Genomic DNA, 24,034 nt, shown 5'->3' on the forward strand with positions numbered 1-24,034 from the left:
ATAAGGCTTGAATTTCAGAGATGAGTTTTGCCAAAGTGATCGATACTAAGAACAGTCTTAAATGTTAGGTCTTTTGTTGACGTGTCTCTTAATGTTCCAGATGGAGTTGAAACTAGGGCTTAGAGTACCAAATTTAGATTCCATTGAGTTATTACTGTCTTAAACAGAGGTCGCATTCTCTTTACTCCTTTTAAAATTCATATAACATCTAAATGAGATATTATAGATATTCCCTTGATTCTCTCTCTTTAACAAGAGATTGCTGCTACTTGAATCTTTAAGGAATTATATACCAAACCTTTTTCTAAACTCTTCTATGGAAAAGTAGGAATGTCTAAAATCTCTGCACACCAAGGGGATTCTGCCATGTCTGTACAATGTGATTCAAAACAGCACCATACACGAATACATGCAAATGATGTACAAATCTTCCTTGATTTTAGTAAAGTTAAAATAATAAATGGAGAATATCCTTTTTTTTTTTTTAAAACTAATTCTGACTTTTCAAGAGCCATGCTGAAAGACAGAATGGAGAAGGATCCTCCATTAATATCAGCCCCTGACAAAGAAGGCCCCCCATTGCTGAAAGCTGAAGGAGCTGATCAATTTTTTTGCCTCATTAAATCTGCATACCATGGTATTCTTGGCCAATCTGGAACTAACATCACCACTCATGCTATCTCCTCCACTATTTTTCAGAATGTGATCTAATAGCAGCCAAGGTAGAAAGATGTACATTATCACCACTCCTGGCCATGAATGCATCTATCCCTTTGCTGCTAATCTCTCTGCACTGATTGAAAAACAATTTGCCTTTGCATTCTTGCATGTCGCCATCAAAGCCATCTGCAGGATGTTCCACATTTTCTATTTTCTGATACCCCTGATTCAAGATATCAACTTAGAAAATTTTAGCCTGCAATATGAAATGTCAATATCTGCTGAAAGTTATTTTCTGCCCAGGAAAAAGAATATTTGTCTCCTCAAATACCCGGACTCAGTGTTTTTCCCTACTTGTTTATGTAAGCCACTGCTATAAGTACTGTCACACAATACTGATTGCTTTCCACTTTAGTAATTGGAGAAAATGCTGTAAAGCTAAACACATGGAGATATCATGAATGTTTCTGTTATAGGGCAGCCAAGTTCTAAAGAATAACCATTTTGCATGAGGTCCAAGACCCATATTGGTCTATACTTATTTGGATCCCCTTTTGGCAAAACCTCTGAAGGTATCCTCCTAGTGGTTGTATCAAAGAATGGATCTACAGATCCTCATTGGGAACTGAGTGGAAGTTGATGTACTTGTCAAGTCTGATCATGTTTTTCTGGTTCCACGAAAGGACTGCATTTGACCTCTGGGCCATGCCAACTGTACTGAATATGATCTTCCAGGGCGATATCTTCTGGAGTCTCGATACTGGAAACGACTTCCAATATATCTATAGGATGCCCTGCTTCTACCTTTTAGCAGCCTCTGAGGCTTGGATTCTCCTAAAATGTATTTATGTTTTAACTAATTTTTCTCTTTTCTCCAAATAACCGACCCTTGAATAGTAATATACACAAGACTCCACTGCCCAGTTTCTTAGCCAAAGCAATCTTCTAGCGCCAACCAATAAAGCTAGAGACCTTGAGGAAATTCCTATAAGATCATATAAGCTATCTGAAATGCATGCAGCTGCTGACTCGGACCTTGCAATGTCTTCCCCTTCAGTAAGCTGCTGAATCCAGTTTAAAAGAGCTCGTCCTATATAACTTATGTAAGTTACCACCTGTACAGATGCAGCACTTGAGATGAAGACATGCTTCAGTATAAGCTCAATCTTTCTATCCTATGGGTCCTCAAATGCTGCTTCCCCTTCTACTGGAATTGTCATTTTTCTAGAGACTGCAGATACCATAACATCAACATTAGGCATTTGCATCAGGCTGCCTTGAATTTCTATAAACAGAGGATAAATTTTATTAAAAACTCTCATGTCTCTATATTCTGTCTCTGGGGAGCCCCATTCAGAGAAGATCATGTTTTCAATTTCTGAACATAGGGGAAAGCCATTGAAGGCTAATACCTTTAATTATTGTATCCCAATCCACAGTTTCCTCTATCTTATTCTCTGATAATCTGAGTAGCAAACTTGAGAAATCAGAGCTGTAACTTTATTCTTATGAAAGAGTCTAATGAGAGAGTAATCTTTACCTTTAGAAAATAGTTCCCCTTCCTAATCAACAATAGATAAATCAACAGAATGTAGTAAACAAATCTTCAGACATGGTTCTAAAACTGAATCATTTTGGAGGCCTATTTTGCAGGGTTGAAGAATGATTTGACTGTATCTGTATATTTAATGATGCTTCTACTGGATCAGTTTGCTCTTAAAGAACACAAAATGCTTGATGTAAAAATTTGAAGAATTTAGGTGTATAGGTACTTGTAGAGGGCAATTTTGGAGTATAATCCATGCCTTTCTGAGTGTTTCCATCAGGAACTAACATTACAGCATTTATAACTTTAATTAACTGAGGCTGTGCAGTGTGTTTTGTAGAGATTGAACGTTTTTGAAAATAGCCACCACAGCTGTATCAACCACTGAATATGCTTGTTTTATGGCCTTGAAGACAGACAAAATCTTAAGATTTGGTGACTTAGTACCAGCGATTGTCTCCTTAATCGATATTTAAGGTCTGTACTATTTTTAAGAGGTCCTCTATTTTTTTTCAACATGGAGACAAGAGGAGCAGGCAGTGCTGCTATCTGCAGCTGAGCATTTACATCACATGTAGGGCACCAGTGGCTTTGATCAGTCCTATTGAAATTAGGTTCATGGAAAATAGTATCTGCTAATCTGCAGAAAAGCCCCCAAGAATTGACAGACGACCAAGTTATGCAAGACAGAAAAATCCTCCTGGAGCTTACCTACACAATTCGAAGGTCTCAGTATAAAGATGAAGCCTCACCCCCAACCCCCCTTTAAAGATTGAAATAAGTTGAAACACAGCAGTTAAGTCTGGGGGGGGGGGTGTTTTTCTTTTTTAAACAGAGTTCTTTGTGGCCTGAACCCCTGCTTAACCACTCAGACTTTTGTATGGTTATTCAAGCACTGCCTTTGCTTGATTACTGCAATATGCTGTATCTGTGCTCTAAAGACATTGCAGTTACTGCAAAATTTGACTGCTGGTCTTATCAATGCTACAGGCATGCGAGAGTACATTACATGAACAACACGGGCTGCCCAATAGCAGATTCAGTGCCCTGTTGAGAATTTACAGCCAGACTCATGTGCTTCAGTCTCTCATAGGATCTAGTGGATGTCCCCTCTCATGAGACGGCTCTTCAGGACTCTGGAATAATTTATCTGCAGACTTACAGCTTCTGACATGCCCAAAGCAGTTCAAATCTTCTTTGAAGACATATTTATTTAGACTGGCATATGGATAAATTACAGTGTTACTTTGAGCCTCAGCTGGGTTATATGTACTTAGGCAGAGGGTCTTTTTGTAATTTTTGTGGACTGCAGATCTTTTTGTTCATTAGTAAATTCATTTTATTATGTATGTTCAGTTGTAAATTGCCTAGGGCCTTGTGGATAGGAAAATTGGTTCTTACCTGCTAATTTTCATTCCTGTAGTACCACAGATCAGTCCAGACTGCTGGGTTATGCCTCCCTTCCAGCAGATGGGAGTCAGAGAAAAACTTGAAGGGCACCCCCTGTAAGTACGGCACATCACCTGCAGCCCCCTTAAACTGTATCAAAGCAAAAAATAAATCGAACAGGTTACCGTAATTCAAATTTAGTGGCTAAATCAAATCAAGGACCATCAACTATGTACAGATTAAGAGCACTGAGAAATCTTCGTTCGGATATAGTCTGCCAGAAAAAAATGGAAAAGTTTGAGCGGATCTAAAAACAAAAAATTACATATCTATTCTGGGCAGGCGTCTGGGCTGATCCGTGGTACTGATGAAGCAAGAGGGTAGGTGGTCTAAGAACTCCGTGTGGGCAAACAGTGGATTAGACACCAGATGTTGTCCAAAAATTCTTTTATTTGAATGGAGACACAAGATTCAAATTATCGCCCGACTCAGGCCGAGTTTCGCCCCCCACGGGGCTGCCTCAGGGGCTGTATGTAGATTAATATCTACATACAGGCTCTTCCGACAAGCCTACCCTGATTAAGTACACCGACTTCTGCAAGTATCTTGCCTACGCCTTGTATATTCCTGTAAATAGTCCGTTGCAGTTTTTATTTATTGCTTTAATTCCTCCACCTCCTGCTCTTTGTATACTCCTCCTTGTTCGCCCTCCCTGTTCATTGTAATTTCTACCTTTAAAGTTACATTGTAAACCGGTATGATGTATGCATACTAATACCGGTATATAAAAGTTTTTAAATAAAAATAAATAAATAATATAATTCCTATATTCAATATATTCTTATGTAATGATTCAAATGTCTCAAACTTGCTGTCACAATCGCGTTGTTTATTTCGAGGAGAAATCCCTCCAGGGAAAAATGCTTCTCAAGGCGCTACAACACCGTAGCGTTAGATTAATTAAACAGTAAAACGAGACGGTCTCCGTGGGGGGCGAAACTCGGCCTGAGTCGGGCGATAATTTGAATCTTGTGTCTCCATTCAAATAAAAGAATTTTTGGACAACATCTGGTGTCTAATCCACTGTTTGCCCTGATCCGTGGTACTACATGAAACAAAAATTAGCAGGTAAGAATCAATTTTCCTTTCCCTGTGCATACCCGGATCAGCCCAGACTGCTGGGATGTACCCAAGCCGCCTTACCTGGGGTGGGACCTAGAAAGCCCCGCTTCCGAAGCTCTCGGAGTCAGGAGCCTGAACATCCAAACGGTAATGCCGAGCAAAAGTATGCAAAGATTTCCAAGTCGCCGCTCTACAGATCTCCTGGGGGAAAACCAGCTGAATTTCCGCCCAGGACGCAGCCTGAGACCGAAGCGAATGAGCCTTAAGACCCTCAGGAACCGCTCAACCGTGACATATCTACGACGAAGCAATAGCCTACTTCAACCATCGGGCAATGGAGGTCTTGGGACCGCTCCACAAAACAAAAAGATGATCAGACAAACGAAACTCATTAGTGACCTCCAAGTATCACAGAAGTACCCGCCTAACATCCAATCTTCTCAAATCGCGTGCATGCAGAGAATCTTGATCCAAATCTGGAAACGCAGGCAACTCAACAGACTAGTTCATGTGAAAGGCCGATACAACCTTAAGAAAAAAGGAAGGCACCGTTCGCAGAGAAACACCAGAATCCGAAAACTGAAGAAAAGGTTCACAACAAGATAGTGCCTGTATCTGAGAAACTCTCCGAGCTGAGCAGATAGCTACCAAAAACACTGCTTTTGAGTGTAAGGTCCTTTAAGGTAATGCGTTTAAGCGGTTCGAAAGGAGGTTCACACAACAGCCAAAGGACCAAATTCAAACTCCAAGATGGACAAACCGCCCTGAGGGGAGGATTCAAGTGTTTAGCACCTCTAAGAAAACACACCACATCAGAATGAGTCGCTAAGGACACTTCTTCCACCTTTCCTCGTAAACAGCCGAAAGGTGCCACTTGTACCCGTAGAGATCTGAAAGCTAACCCCTTCACCAAACCCTCTTGTAAGAAGGCTAGAATGGGGACTATCGAGGCGTGTGTAGGGGAAACCTTCGATCTACTGCACCAAGAGTCAAAAACTTTCCAGACCGGATATACATAACGGAGGTGAATGTTTTGCGAGCCCGCAAAAGAGTGGAAATTACCGTATTCGGATAGCCCTTCTTTCTCAGCTGCCACCTCTCATAAGCCAAGCCACTAGACAGAAGTGATCCACCTGGTCAAAAAATACTGGACCTTGTCTCAGGAGATTTGTAAGATAACCCAGACGGAACGGGCCATCCACCGCGAGGTTGATGAGATCTGTGAACCATGGCCTCCGTGGCCATTCTGGAGCCACCAGAACCAGTGTTCCCGGATGGGCCTCTATTCTTCTTAAAACTTTGCCCACTAGGGGCCAAGGAGGAAACACGTAGAGCAGAATGTCGTGGGGCCACAGAAGAACAAGAGCATCCACTCCTTTCACCCCGTGCTCCCTCCTGCAACTGAAGAATCGAGACGCCTTGGCATTCATCTGAGTCGCCATCAAATCCAATTGGGGGACCCCCCACCGATGAGTTAACAACTGGAACACATCGGACAGCTCCCACGCTCCTGGATCTAGCCGCTGACGGCACAGAAAATCTGCCTGAACGTTGTCCACTCCGGCAATGTGAGAAGCTGCTATCCTGGACAGATTCCTCTCTGCTCAGGCCATGAGCTTGTCTGCCTCAGACGCCACAGGACTGCTCCTCATTCCTCCTTGCTGGTTGATGTAGGCCACCGTCGTCGCATTGTCGGATAAGACTCTCACTGACTGATGAGAGGAAGGAACTTATGCAAGGCTAATCATACTGCCCGTGTTTCCAGACGATTGGACCATTGCACTTCCTGCCGCGTCCATTGGCCTTGCGCCGCAAGAGATTGGCAAACTGCCCCCCAACCGGAGAGGTTGGTGCTCATCGTAACGATGACCCACTGAGGAACTTCGAGCTCTACTCTCTGAGACAATTGTTCGGTTATTAACCACCAAGCGAGGCTGGACCTGGCAGGCTCCTGGAACTCCTCCGACTTGGGATCCCAACGTGATAACAAGGCCCTCTGTAATGGTCTCATGTGAGCAAAGGCCCAAGGAACCAACTCCAGTGTAGACGCCATAGAACCAAGCACCTGCAAGCAATCCCATACTTTGGGAAGCGGCAGAGCCAAGAGACAAACTTGAGACGTCAGCTTGTCTATCCATTCCTGCAGGAGGAAGACTTTCCCGATCAGAGTATCGAACCACGCTCCCAAAAAATCCAGGATCTGGACAGGACACAACTGGCTCTTGGCTGGATTGATGACCCAGCCCAGAGAGTGAAGGGTCTGCACCACCTTGGCCACCGCCGCCTTGCATAGCTCCTCTTACTTCGCTCGAATGAGCCAGTCATCCAAATAGGGATGACCAGGATCCCTTCCCGACGGAGAGCCGCTGCGACAACCACCATCACCTTGGTAAAGGTGCGGGGAGCGGCAGCCAGCCCAAAGGGAAGGACCTGAAACTGGAAATGTTTGCCGCGGACCATGAAACGAAGATACCACTGATGGTCCTTCCGAATTGCTATGTGCAGGTACGCCTCCGTCAAATCGAGGGAAGTCAAGAACTCTCCTCCTCTGACGGATGTGATTACGGACCGCAGAATTTCCATGCAAAAACGGGACACTCTAAGAACTCTGTTGACCTTCTTCAAGTCCAAAATCAGACGGAAGGACCTGTCTTTTTGAGGACTACAAAATAAATCAAGTATCTGCCTGTTCTTTGCTCGCCCGAAGGAACCAGTATCACCGCTCCTAGGTCTATCAACCGAAGCGTTTGATCCACCAGGTGATGCTTCTCTAAGGACCTGCAGGGAGACACCAGAAACAGATGAGCAAAATCTAACGAGTAACCGTGTTCTATGATGCTTAGAACCGAGTAGTTTGATGTGATTTTGACCCACTCCTCGTAAAAAAAGGGACAGCCGTCCCCCGACGATAGGAACAGAAGGGTGGGTCAGCGCTACTTCATTGGGATGATTTATTTCCTGTTGCCCCTGGAGCGCCGCCGTCTCAGGAAGGCCTACGGTCGCAACAGGAATGAGACCAAGATTGAGACCTCCCAGACGGCTGCCTCTGGCCAAAAATGCTAGGTTTAGACTGGCAAAAACAGCGCTGGCCTCTAAAACGAGAATGGGAGGTCCCGAAATCCCTGGAGGTCTTCGGTCTATCCTCAAGGAGCTTGTACACCTTATTATCCTCCAAGGATTTAATGGGCTGCTCCAAATCATCCCCAAAAAGAAATTTTTCCCTGAAGGGGAAACTGGAACTTGGGCAAATCATCCGCCGACCAATTACGTAACCACAAAAGTCTGCGGGCCAATACCGCCAAAGCCATAGTGTGGAAAGACGTACAGAGGAGATCATACAAGGCATCGGCTCCATATGCCACCACTGCCTCCAACGATCCACCTGCTCCATCTCTTCCGGGGAAAGTTCCCTGGCGCTCAGGAGCTGCTGCACCCATCGGAGACTCACACGCTGCATCAAACTACTACAAACGGCCGCCCTAACCCCCAGGGCCGACACCTCGAAGACCGTCCCACTGGTAAATCCCCCCCAGTAAATCACCATCTATAGCTCTGGGAAAGTGGGTGGACAGGAGATCCCCCGCCAAGCCTACCACTGAGGTAAGAAGGTAAATGAGCCTTCCCCTCAGGAGGCGACATGCTCCTGTGCTCAACAGCTAATTGCCTTTTTTTTTTTTTTTTTTTTTTAATTAAAAAGACAGTGTCATTGATTTAGCCAAAAAATAATAAATCAGGATTCCCTTTTTATTTTTTTTTTTTAATACAGAATCAAGCTACCAGGACCACAGGTTCTGCCAACTTCATCTGCTGGAGACAGAGAAATATTGATGGGGCTGCAGGTGGTGCACCGTACTTACAAGGGGTACCCTTCAAGTTTTTCTCTGTCTCCATCTGCTGGAAGGGAGGCATAACCTAGCAGTCTGGGCTGATCCGGGTACGTACAGGGAACAGGTGATTCATACATTTTAATAAAGATAACGCTTAAAGGAAATATCTCAAAGGATCCTCCTTTGCTAAATTTGATTATTAAATAAGGAGACAGGCTCTACCTTTGCTTGTTTAAAAGGTTTGGAGAATAACCAAGGATAAGTTCTCTAAAACTGACAGACTCAAGTAGGATGGCCCTCAACAGACCCTTTATTAGTCTCTATTTTTCTTTCTTTTTTTTTTTTTTTTTTTAACAGTTTTTCTTTTAAAATTAGTTTCCTTTGAAATCATAAGAGCTGCTATACAAAGAGAAGTTCTTTCATCAGCCTGGAGGCAGAGAATATTGGCTTATACATTCTGTACCTAGTTTAAGTAAAAGGTAGTGATGTCATAAAAAAAATGCTAGTGCTCTATGCCCATCAACTAGAAGAGGGATTAATCGTTCTGGACTGGTGTAGAAAAAAAGATAAGGAATAGACCATTATATAATATACAGAAATTATAAATAACTAATAACAAGTCCTCAGGTTTTAGAGCTCTGGCTGTTTCAGATTGCTTTTGCTTGTCCTACTTGCTTTCTAATCCTTAGCAGGTCCTCTTCCCCAACCCTGGATCTGATCCAGTTCTCTGTATTTATTCATATATTATCAGTACATACAATGTTTTACCTGAAAGTAAGAATCAGGAAAGCAGCTGTAAATTCCATGCAAGCACTCACCTCTCTGACAGAAAAGTCCATTTCTTACTAGAAGGAATCCATTCTGAAAACTGCCAAGGGGAATGATGCTGGTCCCTACTGTAAAATACAAAACAGTAATCATAAGGTTCATAGTTACACACAAGCTAGGAACAACATTGATGAGATAGGTTACTGGGAGTCCTAAAACAGAACAAGAACAAGGCTGGGAACACACAGACAAGAAAGATCACTTGGAGGCCTAAACAGAGCAAGAACAAGACAAGGAGTACACAGGCAAACAGGAACCTTTGGTAAGGCAAGGCAAGCACAAAGATAGACAAAGCAAGGAGTCAGGGCACCTCAATAAGACACTGAACTATGAATGAGGCATGCTTTGCTGCATTAAGCAGCCTTCAAGGCAAAAGCTAGAGCACGTCCAAGCATGCCAGTATGGTTACACTAGGTTTCATGTATGTGTGAAAAAAACCCAAAACTAAATGCAGATCTGTTAATGGTAATTTGTAACGTATTGTTAGGATCATCGGTAGGGTGGCCAATGTAATCACGATCTTTAAAAATGGCTCCAAGGATGATCCAGGAAACTATATACCTGTGAGTCTGACTTCAGTGCCAAAAAAAAAAAACAAAAAACCGTGGAAACTACTTTTAAAGAACAAAATCACAGCATATATCACTTTGAGCAATTTAGAAATTTTTTTAAAATAACATGGTTTAATGGGACACAGCCAGCATGGATTTACACAAAGAAAATCTTGCATTAACAATCTGCTGCATTTTTTTTTTTGAAGGGGTTAAACAGATAATGGCAAGCCAGTGAATGTAGTGTATTTGGATTTTCAGAAGCTGTGACAAAATTCCCCAGAGTTAGTAATTCATAAGCAGATTGTGAAAAACTGTGCATTTAAATTGCAGATGAAATTTAATGTGGCCAACTGCAAAGTGACGAACATGGAGAAAAGAAACCCACACTGATTAAATGATGTTAGGATTCATATTAGGAGTTCCATCCAGGAATAGGATTCATATTAGGAGTTTCACCCAGGAAAAAGACCTGGGTGTCACAGTGGGCAATACTTTGAAATTCTTGGTTCAGCATGTGGCCGCAGTCAAAAAAGCAAACAATGTTAGGAATTATTTGGAAAAGGAATGGAGAATAAAAGGGCAAATCATCATAATGCCTTTGTTAGAGCTCTTTAGCTTGGAGAAGAGACAACTGAGGGGAAAGATGATCAACAGGTCTATAAAATCATGCCTGGCGTGGAATGGGTAAATACAAATTGGCTGTTTACTTTTACAAAATTTAAAAACACTAGGGGGTCACTCCATGAAGTTACTAAGTAGCACATTTAAAACAAATCTGAGAAATATTTTTTCACTCAATGTACAATTAAGCTCTGAAATTCATTACTGGAGGATGTGGTGAGGGCAGTTAGCATAGCTGGGTTCCTAGAGGGAAAGTCCCTAAATCATTATTAACCAGGCAGTCTTGAAAAGTCATTGCTTATCCCTGGGAATAAGCAGCATGGACTATCTACTATTTGAGACCGTGTCAGGTACTTGTGACCTGGATTGGCCAATGTTAGAAACAGGATAGTGGGGTTGATAGGAAGCTTAGTCTGACACAATATGGGAGTTCCTATGGTCTTTTGTACGTGATCTTTCTGATGAAACCTAAAATGATAAATACTAAGCATCTTCTTGCAAATGCTGTGTTGAACACTGTGCTTCCCAAAGAGAGAAACACTCACTAGGTCACAATGAAAAGAAAGTGTTATGTAGTGCTGCCATTTCAAACATTATTCAAAAGTCCCATCCTGTACCCTATGAACAGTTTCAAGAAGATAGAGAAATGAAAACTTAACTATTCCTTATGGTAAAAGCAACCTTAAAGAGTTTCATTAAAATCCTGCTAGCAAAGATTTAAGAACATAAGAACATGCCATACTGGGTCAGTCCAAGGGTCCATCAAGCCCAGCATCCTGTTTCCAACAGTGGCCAATCCAGGCAATAAGAACCTGGCAAGTACCCAAAAACTAAGTCTATCCCACGCTGTTGATGCAAGTAATAGCAGTGGCTATTTTCTAAGTCAACTTAATTAATAGCAGGTAATGGACTTCTCCTCCAAGAACTTATCCAATCCTTTTTTAAACACAGCTACACTAACTGCACTAACCACATCCTCTGGCAACAAATTCCAGAGTTTAATTGTGCGTTGAGTGAAAAAGAACTTTCTCCAATTAGTTTTAAATGTGCCACACGCTAACTTCATGGAATGCCCCCTAGTCCTGAGCAGCTACTCCCTACCATTCCAACTCCATCTGACTCCTGAACTTCCAAAACAGATCACATATTGCTCCAACATGCTGCTTTTCCTCGTTTGCTCTGTTAAATTAATTTGATAACCTTCCTTTCCTCCCTTTAGCTTTTTCCCACCTTTTAGCCTCCTCCACTTCTTCCTTTCTAACTACCTATCTATATTCTTTTTTAGTTACTGCCTCTACAACTAAACAGATTAACCCTTACCAATGACCTTGTACACTGACATCACCTTTTTTCTTCCTGGTTATGACTGTCTATGCATCCTAGCATCCCTCTAGCTCTTACCCATCACATATTACACCCTCAGATATCTACACCACAAATTTGTAACTGCATATATTTGTACTACACCTTAATTGCCAAGCAATCCTCAAGATTTCTTAGATCAGTTCATTCTTTCAGGAGTGTCCACTCTGTTGCAGATCTTGGCATCATCCACAAAAAGGCAAACTTCCCTGTATCCCCACCACAATATCGTTCACAAAGATGCTGCACAGAACCCGCCACAGCACCAATCTCTGAAAAACTCCACTAATCACCTTTCTCCCCTCTGAGTGAACTCCATTTACCATTACCTTCTGTTGACTATCACTCAACCAGTTTCTAATCCACTCCACCACCTAGGGACCCATCACAAGGCTGTTGAGTTTATTAATGAGCCTATGCAGGACTGGATCGTGGGATGATATTTCAAGGATTGCTAAGCAAATATGGGATCCATCTGTCGAAGAAGGGGAGAAGTGGTTTTCAACACAGAATGACAAACCTACTGAGGAGAGCTTTACATTAGAATCAGAGATGGGTGAGCAAAACCCAGAGGTAAGTAAAGCATTAAATATTCATACAGAAATGGGAAATATAGGGGGGGAAAAAAAGGAATATTTGGAAAGCCATGTACACTAATGCTCACAATATGGGGAATATGGAGGAAAACAAAATCAAATGACAACAAAAAAAATCTTAAGGGGCAGTATAAACTACTGTCTTGAAAAGGTAAAATTAGCAAGATAAATTGTTTCCTGTGAGAATTGAGAAAAGCTGAAAACATGCTTCAGCGGCTCTTCAATGTGGCTGAGCAGGCCTCTGCAGTTCAAAGGTCTTGGACTATACCTGTTTCAACAGTGACCGCTGAAAATAAAACAAATATTCAGGTCACTTTTTGTCTCATCCCAGCTAGCTCTTCCAGTATGGACTTAAGCTCCTGCCTTTCTTTAGATACTAAATTGATGAATTCTGATTCCTTTATCAGAAAATTGTCAAATCTTGAGTTTTCTGTTTCTGTTACTGAATTTTCTAAATTTAATCTTGTGACCCAGCTGGTTTCCAGCTTCTGTTAAAACAAATGACCACTTCTTCCTGCTCTTTATATCCTCTAGCTTTTAAATATCTGAAAAAATCCTAATTTAATAAAAAATTATTTCTATGCCACACACTCCACTGATCATGGCAAGCTCATAATGGACCATATATATTTCAGTCTAACACACAATGTCAAACCAACATATTAAACATTAACAGATGAATATTAAAAGCCCGGCGCATGCATTAATTAGGGGATGAGCGAATAAGTTGGGCTTGTGCACACAAACAGATTTTAAAAGGTGCCTGGATATGCGTGTATCTCCCCTAGGACGCACATCTCCAGTGGTGTGGGCATAGTCCGGGTGTGGCATGGGTGTTTCGGGGCATGAGCCAGAGATGTACACCCAGGTCCCCTGCCATGTAAGTTTACTTCTGCTATGGAAGAGGTGTACATTATGAAAAAGAAAAGTAAGGAGATCTGCAGGGTTTTAAGGGTCGAGGCTAATTGGAGGGGAGTGAAGGCTATTAAACTAGGGGGGATTTGGTGGGTCCTAACACTTAACTGGGTGAAATGGGGATGAACTGATTTAACTGGCAATGGTGTTGGCACATGCCACTTTAAAAAACCCCCGATTTATGCTATAAAAGCGGGATTTGCGTGCGCCTACTTAAAATCTGGTGCAAATGTGTGTGCAGCCAGACTATTTGATAACATGCGTGCATATGTTATACAATGGCCGTGTCCTTTGACGCAGGCTGACACATGTGCATAAACGTGCACCAATATGAAAGATATCGTCCCTTTTAAAAGTAGTCCTCTACCTAGTAAACATCATACATCATAAACCATTTAGTCTTAGCTCAGGTTTATTGTCTGCTATGCTAAAATCTGCAAACGTTCTGCCACTATTAAAGAAGGCTAACCTAGATGTTGAGAATTACAGACCTATATCCAATTTGCCCACTCTCTCCAAAATTATTGAAAGGATTGATTGTCCAAATGGAAAAACAAAACAAACCTCTTCACTAAATATTTTAAATTCAAAGGGGATACTTCAAATTATGAACAACATACTTACTTTATTTATTTTCTGTTTATTTGCTTAATGTTTTTTTTTTTTTAGGAAAGAAGACCTCAGCAATCTAGCACACTCTACATACGGGTTCCCAAGACGGCTTACAATAAGACATACATAATAAAAAAAAAAAACTGAACGATTATACATGAGCATTAAAAAGTGACTGACAATAGTGAAAGGGGGAAGGAGGACTAGGAAAGAGGGAGCTTTGCAATTCGGAGCCACCTTTAATTTTGTTTTGATTCTCTCGGGTTAGTGCTAAAGACTTAGCGGTAATATTTGTGTCTCCGGGAATACAATTCCATTTGACACCGCTTGCTTGAACAGGTGAATTTTAACAGCTTTTTTGAAACATTAAATATCTTGGATCTCACATATTTACTCTGGTAAGGTTTTACAAAGTCTTGGTCTTACAATTGAGAATACTTTTTCTTGTCATATCAAGTCTGGCAACGTTTACAATTGGTATTTCCAATAGATCTTTCAGGCCAATTCAGCACTGTTTAGCACCCGGTTGGCTGCGTAAGGGGTAATAGCGCCTTGAAAACGCGGGGCCAACTCGCGAAAACTAATAGCACTCATCACATACAAATGCATGTTGATGAGCCTATTAGTCGCCCGGGATACTGAAAGTAAAATGTGTGGCCAAGCTGCACATTTTACTCTCAGAAATTAACGCCTGCCCAAAAGCAGGCGTTAATCATAGACAGCAATGGGAGAGTGTACAGAAAAGCAGAAAAAACTGCTTTTCTGTACACCCTCTGACTTAATATCATAGCGATATTAAGTCAGAGGTTCCAAAAATTAAAAAAAAAAAAAAAAAATCTGTCCGCAGGTTCTAAAACTGATGCTGGTAACATTAAGCGTCTGTTGTCGGACCCGCTGACAGCCACCACTTCTGCTAATGAGGAGCTAGGGACGCGCTATTGTCCCTAGCGCCTCCTTATTAGCGCCAGCCTCATTTAAATAGAGAATCGCGCGTCCAGGAGAGGTGCCTGGGCGCGCATCGGGAGAGCAGGCGCTCAACACAGAGCGCCGGCTCTCCCGCACTTTATATTGAATCGGCCTGTTTGTTAGCAGAGATATAATTGCATGGGTGGTTTGTAATTACTCAAAAGAAATGCTTAACCAGATGGATGATTGTGTATTAGCCTGAATATCATTGTCTAAAGTTAAATTGAATGCAACAGGTTACTGGAAACCAATGTAATGATATTAACACCGGATTAATGTTATCCATCAAACGCTGATTTCTGAATGATCTATACTGGATGGCTGGTACAAGTTGGTAGACCCCAATATAAGGAATGACAATAGTCCGGACTAACCCTAGGGATTGTAGAAATAAATGGAAATCATTGGTGGTCAGAAAAGGATTAAAACATTTCAACAGATGAGGTTTATAAAAGGAAGATTTAACTAAGTTAGATATATGAGGTTGGGATGAGAGATTGGTATTCATTATTATGCCCAAATTTCTAGCTTTATGAACAATCCTAAAAGGGTTCAGCACAAAAAACAAACTTGCAGCTTAACTAAATCAGATTAGAGTCTAGAGAAAGGTAAAGACATTTCTGTTGTATTTCTGGACATGTCAGCAGGTCTGACACCGTCAATTATCAACTTTTGTTTACGCGTTTAGCCGATGTCATTAGTAAGGATACGGTACTCAGATGGTTCGCTTCATTTTTATCTGACAGGACCTACCATGTGGACTGGGATTCAAAAATGGCTTCACATCCTCAGCTGGCATGAAGTGGAATATCTCCCACCTTGTTTTATGTTTATAGTTCCCCCCTTAGATCCATAAATACGGAATCTTACATTTGATAGCAAATGCCTGACAAACAAGGAGGACCTATTTTTATGCAGATGATATATAGATATTGGCTTCTTTTGATTCTAACATTTCTAAATCCCTGTCTGATTTTTTTTTTTTTTTTTTTAACTATTTAATCTTTTCAATAAACATATCAAAGCTTTACCGAAATCCAGACAGAAGGAAAAACAATACAGAATGAGGTGCAGGACTCTGGAACCACCTTCAATTTCAGAAAATTAAGCCACAGACTGCTAATAAGAATATAACCACAATAACAGGGGTAGATGAAGGTGCCAAAGCAATTCTGCTATCTAAAAGCCCCCTTAATTGATTAGGCTCATAAAATATGAACTTATTTTCATCCAATTTTACAGAACACTTTGAATGATAGAGAAAAAAAGTATTCACCCAAAGCAAGAATAGATGCCTACAACTGAACAAAGGCCTTTCTTCTACCCTAAAACATCAGGAAAATTAAGAATGCTATACCCCATAAAAACAGCTTCCCTGTTAGAAAAGTTTCATTATCAGATTTTTTGCACTCTCAGAGGAACATTGAATTAACACTGTTGTCCTGTCTGATTTTAAATAACCATTTATCTGAAGTATCAACCTGGTTAAATCTACATAAAACTGAAAGTAAATGCCAAGAAATTGGAGGCCATGTAGTTTTACAGAAGAATCCATATGGTTAACCGTCTCCAGTTAGATTCTTCTCTGACGTTTACTTCACATTTCTTCTTTAATTCAACAATCTTTTTACCACTTATATTTTATTCATAGCAAACCCTGACAGCTACTGATCTTAAAATATTAATGCATGCTTTAAATCTCAGTAAGACTGGTTACTGTAAGGCCCTTTCAAGGGCTCATCGCACACTCAATTCATCATCTCAGGTCAGTTCAAAATACAATAGCTAAGCTTATTTTCATTAAACAAAAATGTGATCATGTAACACCACTGCTGCAGGAACATCACTGGCTCCAGATAACCCCTCGACTGAATTTAAAATTCTTTGTATGACCTTATCAAACTCCTCCTTATTTATATCAGGCAGAAAGAATTACTTAGATTACCCTCTTCTAAAGAGATTATTTTTGCGTGAACACGCAAGATGGCTTTTCTTTTCTTGCTCCCTCACAATGGAATTCGTTGCCTTTAGATTTGCGTCTTCAAAGGGCTTATTTGAAATGCAGAAAACCACTGAAAGCGTGACTGTTATCCAAAGCTTTCTGAACTTAATTATTTTAATTTCTCTTGATTTTTGCAATTATTAAAAATATTTGTTTGCTATTCTGTTCTATTCAGTCCATTTTTTTTTTAATTTAATTGTGCTTGCAGTATTTATGAGTCTTGGTGTTTTTATATGTTGTTTTAATTCTCTTATTTTATATCAATTTCTACTGCTATTACTATAAGATTGTATTTTACAGCTGCGTTGATTTTTTTTTTCAAGAAGAAATGAAATTAATCAATTTAATAAATTCAACTGGGGGGAGAGGAGGCGAGGTAAAGAACCAAAGGATATGGGCTAAGGGAACCAGGATGATGGCAGCGCCACCCACAGAAAAATAAAGAGGAAGGAGGGAAAGCAGTTCCATCTTGGTCATGTTAAGTTTAAGGTGGAGTGGTGATGTCAGACAAGTAAGCACAAACACCATCCTCTAACAATGGGGCGTCTACTGCTCCTCAGCCTGAAACTTGGCACATAAGAGCGTAAGAAATACCCTGCTGGGTCAGAGCAAGGTCCATCAAGCCCAGCACCCTGTCTCAGACAGTGCCACTGCACATCCCATACAGTACATCTATTTCAGGTTTTGTGGATTTTTCCTCCAAGAACTTGTCCAAACTTCTTTAAAACCCCTGCTATGCTAGTCACCTTGGCCACATCCTCTGGCAACAATGCCACAACTTGATTATGGGCTGCATGAAAAAGTACTTTCTATGTTTTGTTTTAAATCTGCTGGTTGCTCGTTTCATGGAATATCCTCTTGTTTTAGTAATTTATTTTTTTTTTTTTTACAAAGGGTAAATAACTGTCCTTTACTTACTCATTCCATCCCATTCACAATTTTATAAGCTTCTATGTCACCCCTTTTCAGGTGTCTCTTTTCCAAGCTGAAGAGACCTAGCCTGCGCAGCCTCTCATCATAAGAGCGTCCCATTAGCCATCCTTCAATTCTTTCGAGAGGTATTTGTTTAGCACTTCTATTTTTTCCTCATCTCTCTCCACATATTGCTCCCTATCTTCTTTCAATATTACAGTTTCACCTCTGCTCTGCCTCCTTTTCTGACTCACCCAAAAAATAGATTACGCTACCTCTTCAGCTATTCTTTCTTCCAGTCATGCTTTAATCATTCTGACTTTCTTCTGAACCTCTTTCAGCTTTACTAATCTTCTTTCTGATTTTATTTATTTTCTTTTAACATAAGATGCTAAGTCCAACCAAAAGTCCATTGAATTCCACATCCTGCCACCGAAACTGGTTGCAAATACCAGCATATCCCAAAGAGTAGATTCCAGTATGGCAATTCTTATGTTCTTATCTAATAACCTTGTTATATGTAAAATGCCTGCCTCTCATACAATATATGATTTTTTTCACCAAGTAGGAATTAAATGATCTGTTGAGGGAATGCAGAGGCAGTGGTAAAAAGGTCCTGTGAACTTACAAACCCAAGGCAAAAAAAAGAATGCAAAAACCAGAGACTGGGAAAACATGTCCATGCAGTAGCCCGGATGAAGACATACTGAGGTAGCAATCACAAGCGGGAACTCTCACGCATGATCAGAAAGTTATCTGTTCCACTGGATGACATCACCAACTGATTATGCCTGATCTATGCCTGTTTGTCAACTGAGAAGCCAGAAAAATCAACATTTATATTTTTATATTCAACTTATTGTGACACTTGAAAGGAGATTACATTCAGGTACAGTAGATTTTTCCCTGTCCCCAGAGGACTTACAGTTTAAGTTTGTACCTGAAGCAATGGAGGGTGAAGTGACTGACTCTAGGTCACAGAGTGTCACAGCAGGATTTGAACCCTGTCTTCACTGCTTCACAGCCTGCTGTTCTAACCACTAAGCTACTCCTACATTTCTCCCTCTTCATCAGGCAGGTGGAGAGAGGACAACTCTCAAAAGCTACTCACAGATGAATTAGATTAGTCCAATAAAAAGGTCTCACCTATAGCTTGTTTGCTGACACTTAACTCTACATATCCAAGTGGACTAACACAATAACTACAGTTCTTTGCTAATCTATTTTCTCCAAAACAAACTACTGTTTTGTTTTTTTTCTAATACCAATTTACATTAAACAACCATAAAATTTCCACAAAGACTAATTGTTGATTGGGGTCCTCAGCAAAATATGAGCTACATGTAAAATCTAAGTATAAAATCTGCCTTCCCTGTAACTAATGCAAAGACCTTTAAAAGAAAGGACCTAAGAGTCTGAACATCACAATCTGGGTAAACAAATTAATTAATTTATTTATTATTTTTATATACCGACATTCGATCTCAATCGAGATATCACACCGGTTTACATTCAGGTACTGTAGGTATTATTCTATCCCCAAGGGGCTTACAATCTAAGTTTGTACCTGAGGCAATGGAGGGTAAAGTGACTTGCCCAAGGTCACAAGGAGCGACAGCTGGACCCTGGTCTCCTGGTTCATAGTCCATTGCTCTAACCACTAGGCTATTCCTCCTCCCAAATAAACATGGGGGTAGCTTGCTTATTATAGCAGTTACTACCCTAAACCAATTAAGCCTGATACATCACTTTGAGTGCATATACAGCCTTGCTCTCTGCTTCAACAGCAGGGGGAAATGTGGAAAACAGGATTTACATTCGGACAACATTCAACAAGGCATTGATCTGTGGAGTCTGGGTAAACAAGCATCGGGGTAACTTGCTTGGTGCAGCGGTTACTACCCTTAACCATTAAGCCTTATGCTCACCTTTGATGCAACTTCAACATGACTCTCTGCATGAATGGCAGGGGGTGGCAGGAAATTTGAATCAGTTACCAACAAGGGCCCTGAACTTGGTGGTTGATGAAACAGATAAGCATGGGAAAATAAGTGTGGAAGCTTGCTGGGCAGACTAGATGGGCCAATTGGTCTTTTTCTGCTGTCATTTCTATGTTTCTATATTAAAAGCTAACGTACAATACTATCTACCTATGATTTAAGAACATAAGAACATGCCATACTGGGGTCAGACCAAGGATCCATCAAGCCCAGCATCCTGTTTCTAACAGTGGCCAATCCAGGCTACAAGTACCTGGCAAGTACCCAAAAACTAAGTCTATCCCACGCTACTGATGGAAGTAATAGCAGTGGCTACTTTCTAAGTCAACTTGATTAATAGCAGGTAATGGACTTCTCCTCCAAGAACTTATCCAAACTTTTTTTTAAACCCAGCTGCACTATCTGCACTAATGACATCCTCTGGCAACAAATTCCAGAGTTTATTGTGCGTTGAGTGAAAAAGAACTTTCTCTGATTAGTTTTAAATGTGCTACTTGCTAAGTTAATGGAGTATCCCTAGTCCTTTTATTACCCAAAAGAGTAAATAACCAAATCATATCTACCTGTTCTAGACCTCTCATAATTTTAAAGACCGCTTTCATATCCCCCCGTCAGCTGTCTCTTCTCCAAGCTGAATAGTCCTAACCTCTTCAGCCTTTCCTCATATGGGAGCTGTTCCATCCCCTTTATCATTTTGGTCGCCCTTCTCAGTACTTTCTCCAGTTCAGCTATGTCTTTTTTGAAATGCGGTGACCAGAATTATACATAGTACTCAAGATGCGATCTTGCCATGGATTTCTTCTGCCAAATCCATTAAATGGCATCAAAACCTTCAGAAAGTTTATCTAATAAAATAAAATGTTATTTGAACCCCAATAGTGAAGCCTTCCTGAGCTGGTGTGCCTTGTTCCATCTCTGGCCATGTTCAAATCCCACTTAAAGACCCACTTTTGAGATTGCTTTTAAATCCAAAACCTTTGACTCTTCTTAACCTTGACCCTCTTGGGTTACACATGTTTTATTGTAATACTTAAGTGATTACTATAAATTATTTGCCCCATCTGTACTTCAACTAGATCGTAAGCTCCACTGAACAGGAACACCACATTATATATCTGTACAGCTTCTTAGAAGAACAGAATTTAAAATACTTACTAATCCATGGTGATTCTAGCGCACTTCCACACTGGAAACATTATGGAATTGTGAAAACCATTCTCAGCAAAACCAGAGTGCTTGGACTTCACTTTCTGTTTGATAGGAGGAAAAACACAATTTGTATAAATCTGAGAATACTGACACACAATGTTCTGCACACTGCCTACTGTAAGTTTCTGAAGCTTTCTGCACGATCTCATTGTACATAAGAAGAGATACTTCCTAATGCACATATACAGGGATTCCTACCAATGAAAAAGCAAATGTCGCTTACCTGTAACAGGTGTTCTCACAGGACAGCAGGATGTTAGTCCTCACATATGGGTGACATCACAGGGTGGAGCCCAATCACAGAACACTTTTGTCAAAGTTTCCAGAACTTTGACCGGCCCCTACTGGGCATGCCCAGCATGGCACTAACCCTGCAGCCAGAAGGGGTCCCCCTTCAGTCTTGTTCCAAAGCTACAGGCAGTGCCAAAAAAGAAAATAAGAAAATGATACGAACCCAACACCGCGGGGTGGCGGGCAGGTTTCGTGAGGACTAACATCCTGCTGTCCTGTGAGAACACCTGTTACAGGTAAGCAACATTTGCTTTCCCACAGGACAAGCAGGATGGTAGTCCTCACACATGGGTGAGTACAGAGCTGAGGATGTCCGAACATGCACCAAATGTACCCAACGGCGTGCAACAGGCACAACAACTGGGGTGGAATTTGGTAGAGGGCATCCTGAACCCCACCGGGCAGGCGGAAGGGTGTTGGTACGTCACGTTGGAAATAGGTTACGCAGGACAGATTGGCCGAAGATGGAATCCTGTCTTCTGGCTTTGTCCAAGCAATAGTAGGCTGCAAAGGAATGGAGAAAACTCCAGGTGGCAGCCCTGCAAATGTCAGGAAGCGGCACCGATCGCAGGTGTGCTACTGAAGTCGCCATGGCCCTCACAGAGTGTGCTTTAACACGGTCTTGGAAAGGAATGCCTGCTTGTTGATAGCAAAAAGATATGCAGTCCGCTAACCAGGAGGAGAGAGTCTGCTTACCCACAGGTTGCCCTAATTTGTTAGGGTGGAAAGAGACGAACAATTGAGTGCTTTTCCTGTGGGCAGCTGTATGGTGTAGATAGAACGCTAGAGCCCGGTTACAGTCAAGGGTATGCAGAGCCTGCTCTCCTGGATTGGAATAGGGCCTGGGAAAATGGGGCCTGGGAAAAAAGGTAGGTAGTATGATGGATTGATTTAGGTGAAAATCTGAAACTACCTTAGGTAAGAATTTAGTGTGAGTGCGGATAGGTAACTAGGGCTTGTAATTCACTAACTCTGCGAGCTGAAGTGATTGCCAAATGGAAAATCACTTTCCATGTGAGATATCGAAGTTCACAAGAGTGAAGAGGCTCAAATGGTGGTTTCATGAGCCGACCTAAAACCAGATTAAGGTCCCAAGAAGGGGCCTGAGGACGCAGTGGAGGCTTGAGGTGAAGCAAGCCCTTCAAAAAACGTGTTACAAGGGGTTGTACTGATATAGGAACATCCCCGAAACCTTTATGGAAGGCAGCTACCGCACTGACATGCATTCTGATGGAAGAAGTTTTTAGACCTGACTAATAAATGCCAGAGATAGTCCAAAAACTTCGTGATTGGACAGGAAAAGGGGTCAAGGGACTGAGAAGAGCACCAGGACGTGAACCTTTTCCATTTGTAAGAGTAAGATTTTCTCGTGGAAGGCTTCCGTGAAGCAATCAAGACACAGGAAACTGGTTCAGAAAGGTTAAGTGGCTGAAGGATTAACCTTTCAACATCCATGCCGTCAGGGACAAGGCGTGAAGATTGGGATGGTGGAGGCACCCGTCGTTTTGAGTGATCAGAAGCGGGTCCGTCCCTATGGGAATGTGCCTGCGAATGGAGAGATCCTGCAGTACTGGAAACCACACTTGGCGTGGCCAGTGAGGTGCTATGAGGATCATAGTTCCTTTGACCTGACGTAACTTCACGAGAGTCTTTGAGAGAAGAGGAAGTGGAGGGAATGCATAGAGCAGACCGGATGTCCACAAGAGGGAGAATGCGTCTCTGGGCTGAGAGCGTTTGCTGTGAATGAGAGAGCAGAAGTTCTCCACTTTGCGGTTTTGAGGAGACAGAAAGAGGTCTGAGGATTTCCCCAGTGTTGGAAGATGGAGTTCACTACTATGCACTGAGTGAAAAAGAATTTTCTTCCATTTGTTTTAAATGACCTACTTGCTAACTTCACGGAGTGCCCCCCTGGTCCTTCTATTATCTGAGACAGTAAATAACCGATTTACATTATATCTTTTTTGAGATACGGTGACCAGAATTGCAGACTTGCACACAGTATTCAAGGTGCGGTGTTATATCAGAGTACCTCACTTTGTGGCATGCTGTTAAGATCTAAAACTAGTGTCTTCATGATTTTTATATTAAAAAACTATCTTCAAAATGTTAGTGTGTGACAAGATTGTTTTACTTGCCCACTACATCCTGCACTTGGAGACCAGGTCAATTTTTGGTCTTCCCCAATTCATGGAGTTATATACAATACAATATTATGAAAAATAATTTGTTAAGCTGTAAAGGTAGTTTACCCCAGATTCATGTCACTATTGCTTGCTGGTTTAAGAGTCCTCTCGTGTATGGCATCCTCCATGGTGAGACCGCACCTTGAGTATTGTGTACAGTTATGGTTACTGCACTGGAGAAGGAACAGAGAAGGGCGACCAAAATGATAAAGGGGATGGAACAGCTCCCATATGAAGAAAGGATGAAGAAGTTAGGGCTGTTCAGCTTGGAGAAGAGACGGCTGAGAGGGGATATGATAGAGGTCTTTAAAATTATGAGATGTCTTGGACAAGTAGATGTGAATTGGTTATTTACACTTTCGGATAATAGAAGGATTAGGGGGCACTCCATGAAGTTAGCAAGTAGAACATTTAAAATTAATCGGAGAAACTTCTCTCA

The 24,034-nt window shown here is 41.4% G+C and overlaps 1 protein-coding gene across 3 annotated transcripts in view; it reads right to left on the reverse strand.

The window, feature by feature from the left end:
* The window catches only part of GTF3C2 (general transcription factor IIIC subunit 2), a 265,747-nt gene that overhangs the window by 171,799 nt on the left and 69,914 nt on the right, over positions 1–24,034 (reverse strand). For all 3 annotated transcript variants that reach the window (XR_003855599.1, XM_029595224.1, XM_029595225.1), the window contains exons 5-6: positions 21,068–21,162; positions 9,363–9,440 (exon numbers count right to left, since the gene is read on the reverse strand). Coding sequence is in view for 2 of the 3 variants with exons in the window: in XM_029595224.1 (XP_029451084.1) it covers positions 9,363–9,440; positions 21,068–21,162 (173 nt within the window). In the remaining variant the exon portion in view is untranslated. The remainder of the gene's footprint in view (positions 1–9,362; positions 9,441–21,067; positions 21,163–24,034) is intronic.

This window comes from Rhinatrema bivittatum, chromosome 3 (assembly GCF_901001135.1).
Source record: "Rhinatrema bivittatum chromosome 3, aRhiBiv1.1, whole genome shotgun sequence".
Lineage (NCBI taxonomy): Eukaryota > Metazoa > Chordata > Amphibia > Gymnophiona > Rhinatrematidae > Rhinatrema > Rhinatrema bivittatum.